The sequence below is a fragment of the Plectropomus leopardus genome, chromosome 10 (genome assembly GCF_008729295.1).
Source record: "Plectropomus leopardus isolate mb chromosome 10, YSFRI_Pleo_2.0, whole genome shotgun sequence".
Taxonomy (NCBI): domain Eukaryota; kingdom Metazoa; phylum Chordata; class Actinopteri; order Perciformes; family Serranidae; genus Plectropomus; species Plectropomus leopardus.
Window position 1 is genome coordinate 29,133,844 of NC_056472.1, and position 2,655 is coordinate 29,136,498.

Consider the following 2,655-nt stretch of genomic DNA (forward strand, 5'->3'; position numbering starts at 1 on the left):
TCCATTGTCTTTGTAGGAGTCAAGACAGCAAGATGCTTCAGGTTTCAGTTGCTGCCCTTAGGATATGGTCCAGACTGAAGCTCTCCTACCCAAAACAATACAGCTGTTCACAAATAGCAAGGTGCTTGACCTTGTTTTGGACCAATCCCACAGGACATACTTACCTATAAAGACCCCCAAACACAGCCCCAAGACTTCAAACTGACTGCAAGGACCTGCCAGAAATCAGCAGCAGAGTCACGATTCAAGCAGAAAGATTCAGAAATCCACAGCAAAGCTGAAGAAGAACGATGAAGAGTATATTGATTTTACTCTCCGTTATAGGAAGAAGTAGTCAGCTAACGCTGAGTGACTGTGGGTCAGAAGCAAGACGGCCCCAAGTTACCGACATAGCTGTGACCTGTGGGACTTCATCCATTGGTCTGGCAATTCAAGTCTGCCCCGTCATCTACACCGGCTACAATGACTCTCTGCTAATCCTGAACCACATTATGGATCCGGCGTGTAGAGCGACCCTTGATGAATCCGTAAGTCCACCTGTCGCTCGGTTCAACTTCCCACTAAACATGACCCACGCCTGTGGAAGCATATTCAGGACCACCAGTGCTGCTGGGACCGGTGTTTTCGCTGACTTCTCCAACATCCAGACAGTCAACATCAGCGGTGTTGTTCGGTCCATCGATCCAACTACAGGCACAATCACTTACAACGCTGAGCTGAAGTACTATTACTCATGCGCCTATCCCTTAGAGTATCTGATCAACAACACCCAGATCGATGTGTCGGCCTCCTCCATAGCTATAAAGGACAACAACGGGAGTTTCATCAGCACCTTGAGCATGGAGCTGTTCAAAGACGCCGATTTCACCAAACCAATGGTCATGCCATCCCTGGGGATCGAACTAAGGACCAGCGTGTACGTCGAGGTCAAGGCCACCAACTTGACAGGGCAATACCACGTCCTGCTCGACCGGTGCTACGCGTCCCTCTCCCCGCTGCCTTCTAACTCCAGCTTCTTCAACCTGTTCGTCCCCTGCTCGAAGGATCGTTTCACCACCATGATCGAGAACGGAGACAGCCAGAGCGCTCGCTTCTTCTTCCCGGCCTTCCGCTTCATCGAGCAGCAGAACGAGACCGTGTCCACCTATTACCTCCACTGCATTACCCGGCTGTGCGAAAAAAGCACTTGTAGTTCATTCAAGCAGTGCAACAACCGAAGAAAGAGGAACACCCTGGACTCATCTGCCTCTTTAGCCAAGACTTACACCATCAGCTCCTCAGAGATCGTCACCAAAGCCGACACCAACGAGTCAAAAGAGAAGCCCCTTGTCGGTGGACAAGAAGACAACTCTTCTGTCGGGCTCGGTGTGGCCGTTGGCATCCTTGCCTTTGTTTGCCTTGTTGCCCTTTGTATTGCCGCTGTGTTTTACAAAAGGCTTAGGAACTAAGGAGGTATCCATGTGCCAAAAAGCAGAATACTGGCCTCAGAAACACTTTTTGAGGTGTACTGTATCTGCCGCTTGTTTTACTTTTTTGGTGGAGGACAGCTGATCATTGGATCTTTGAATTACTGTAGTTCTAACAGCATCAATTCTGGAAAGCTAGATGGGAGAATGGAACATCTTTAGAGGATTTAGTAGATTTTGTTAGTGATAAAAAAGTACTTGTTTCCCAAATGGAAAGGAAAGCTGTAAGTGTTAATGCATGTCTGCACTTTGTAAGCTTTAACAAAAAAAAATATAGTGGAAAAATGGTAACTGGAGGGAAAAATATAAAAAAAAACATTGCAAAAATCCCAGTCTTTATATGTGAAATGTCAGGTGTGTGGGGTATTTTGAAAGTGAACTCAAAGTACCTTTCAAAGTATTATGTCTAATTTATTGAACTCCTTTTCTTTTGCTTTTGAGCAAATGAAACAAGTGAACTGAAAATGATTCACTGCCTGAATCCACAATCTCTTTGTGTTTTACATTCATTTACAAACTTCTAACCCAAACCATGAATCAAGTTTGCAAAGCACCTTCATCCCCACCACCTATGTGTTGATCTCCTGCAAGCACACTCAAGTAATTTATTCACAAATGAAATCCTGAAGTATAGAAACAGTGTGTTGTTTCATGAAGTACTGTTTCAAGAAAGTGACTGAGGAACAAACTGTTTTCCTTGTTTGTTAACCATTGCTGATTTGTCTTCATTTCTCTGCATTCATCTACTGCTGTACGCAATAAGCTAGTGAAAAATAAAAATGAATGGATCACATTTAAGAGCCCCTGTTTGTCATTAATGCATTACATGTATAATTCTGTCTGAAAACAATGAAATAAAAAGTAAAATATATATTAAAAATGTTTTTCACAATTAATCTAATGTGTCGGAACTAGATTTGTGCCTGATAAGTCAACCAGTTGATTTAAAACTGATTTAAGTCAACCCAATGAAAATGCCATTGTTATAATGAGGCACTTTTCCCTATAGATATATTTTCCTAAAGAATATTGTTTTCAATATGTTATTTGTTTCAGTTTTTTTTGTCTAGAACACAGACAGGTTGTTGAAAAAGAGGAAAACTGCACTAAAATTAAAGCTGATGCCAGCAGTAAGGATTTATTTTCTGACAGAATATTGCTTTCAATAAATGTTACTTGTAAACTTTTA

At 42.4% G+C, this 2,655-nt stretch overlaps 1 protein-coding gene across 1 annotated transcript; it reads left to right on the plus strand.

Annotated features, from left to right (window-relative positions):
• The first annotated feature begins 290 nt into the window (after positions 1–290).
• On the plus strand, positions 291–1,448 carry LOC121948700 (zona pellucida-like domain-containing protein 1). Its single transcript, XM_042494104.1, has one exon. It carries the CDS (start codon positions 291–293, stop codon positions 1,446–1,448), a length of 1,158 nt encoding a protein of 385 aa, XP_042350038.1.
• Positions 1,449–2,655: the final 1,207 nt, after the last annotated feature.

Coding starts and splice junctions, on each gene's coding strand:
- LOC121948700 (XM_042494104.1), top strand. CDS start 291: ATGAAGAGTATATTGATTTTACTCTCCGTTATAGGAAGAAGTAGTCAG.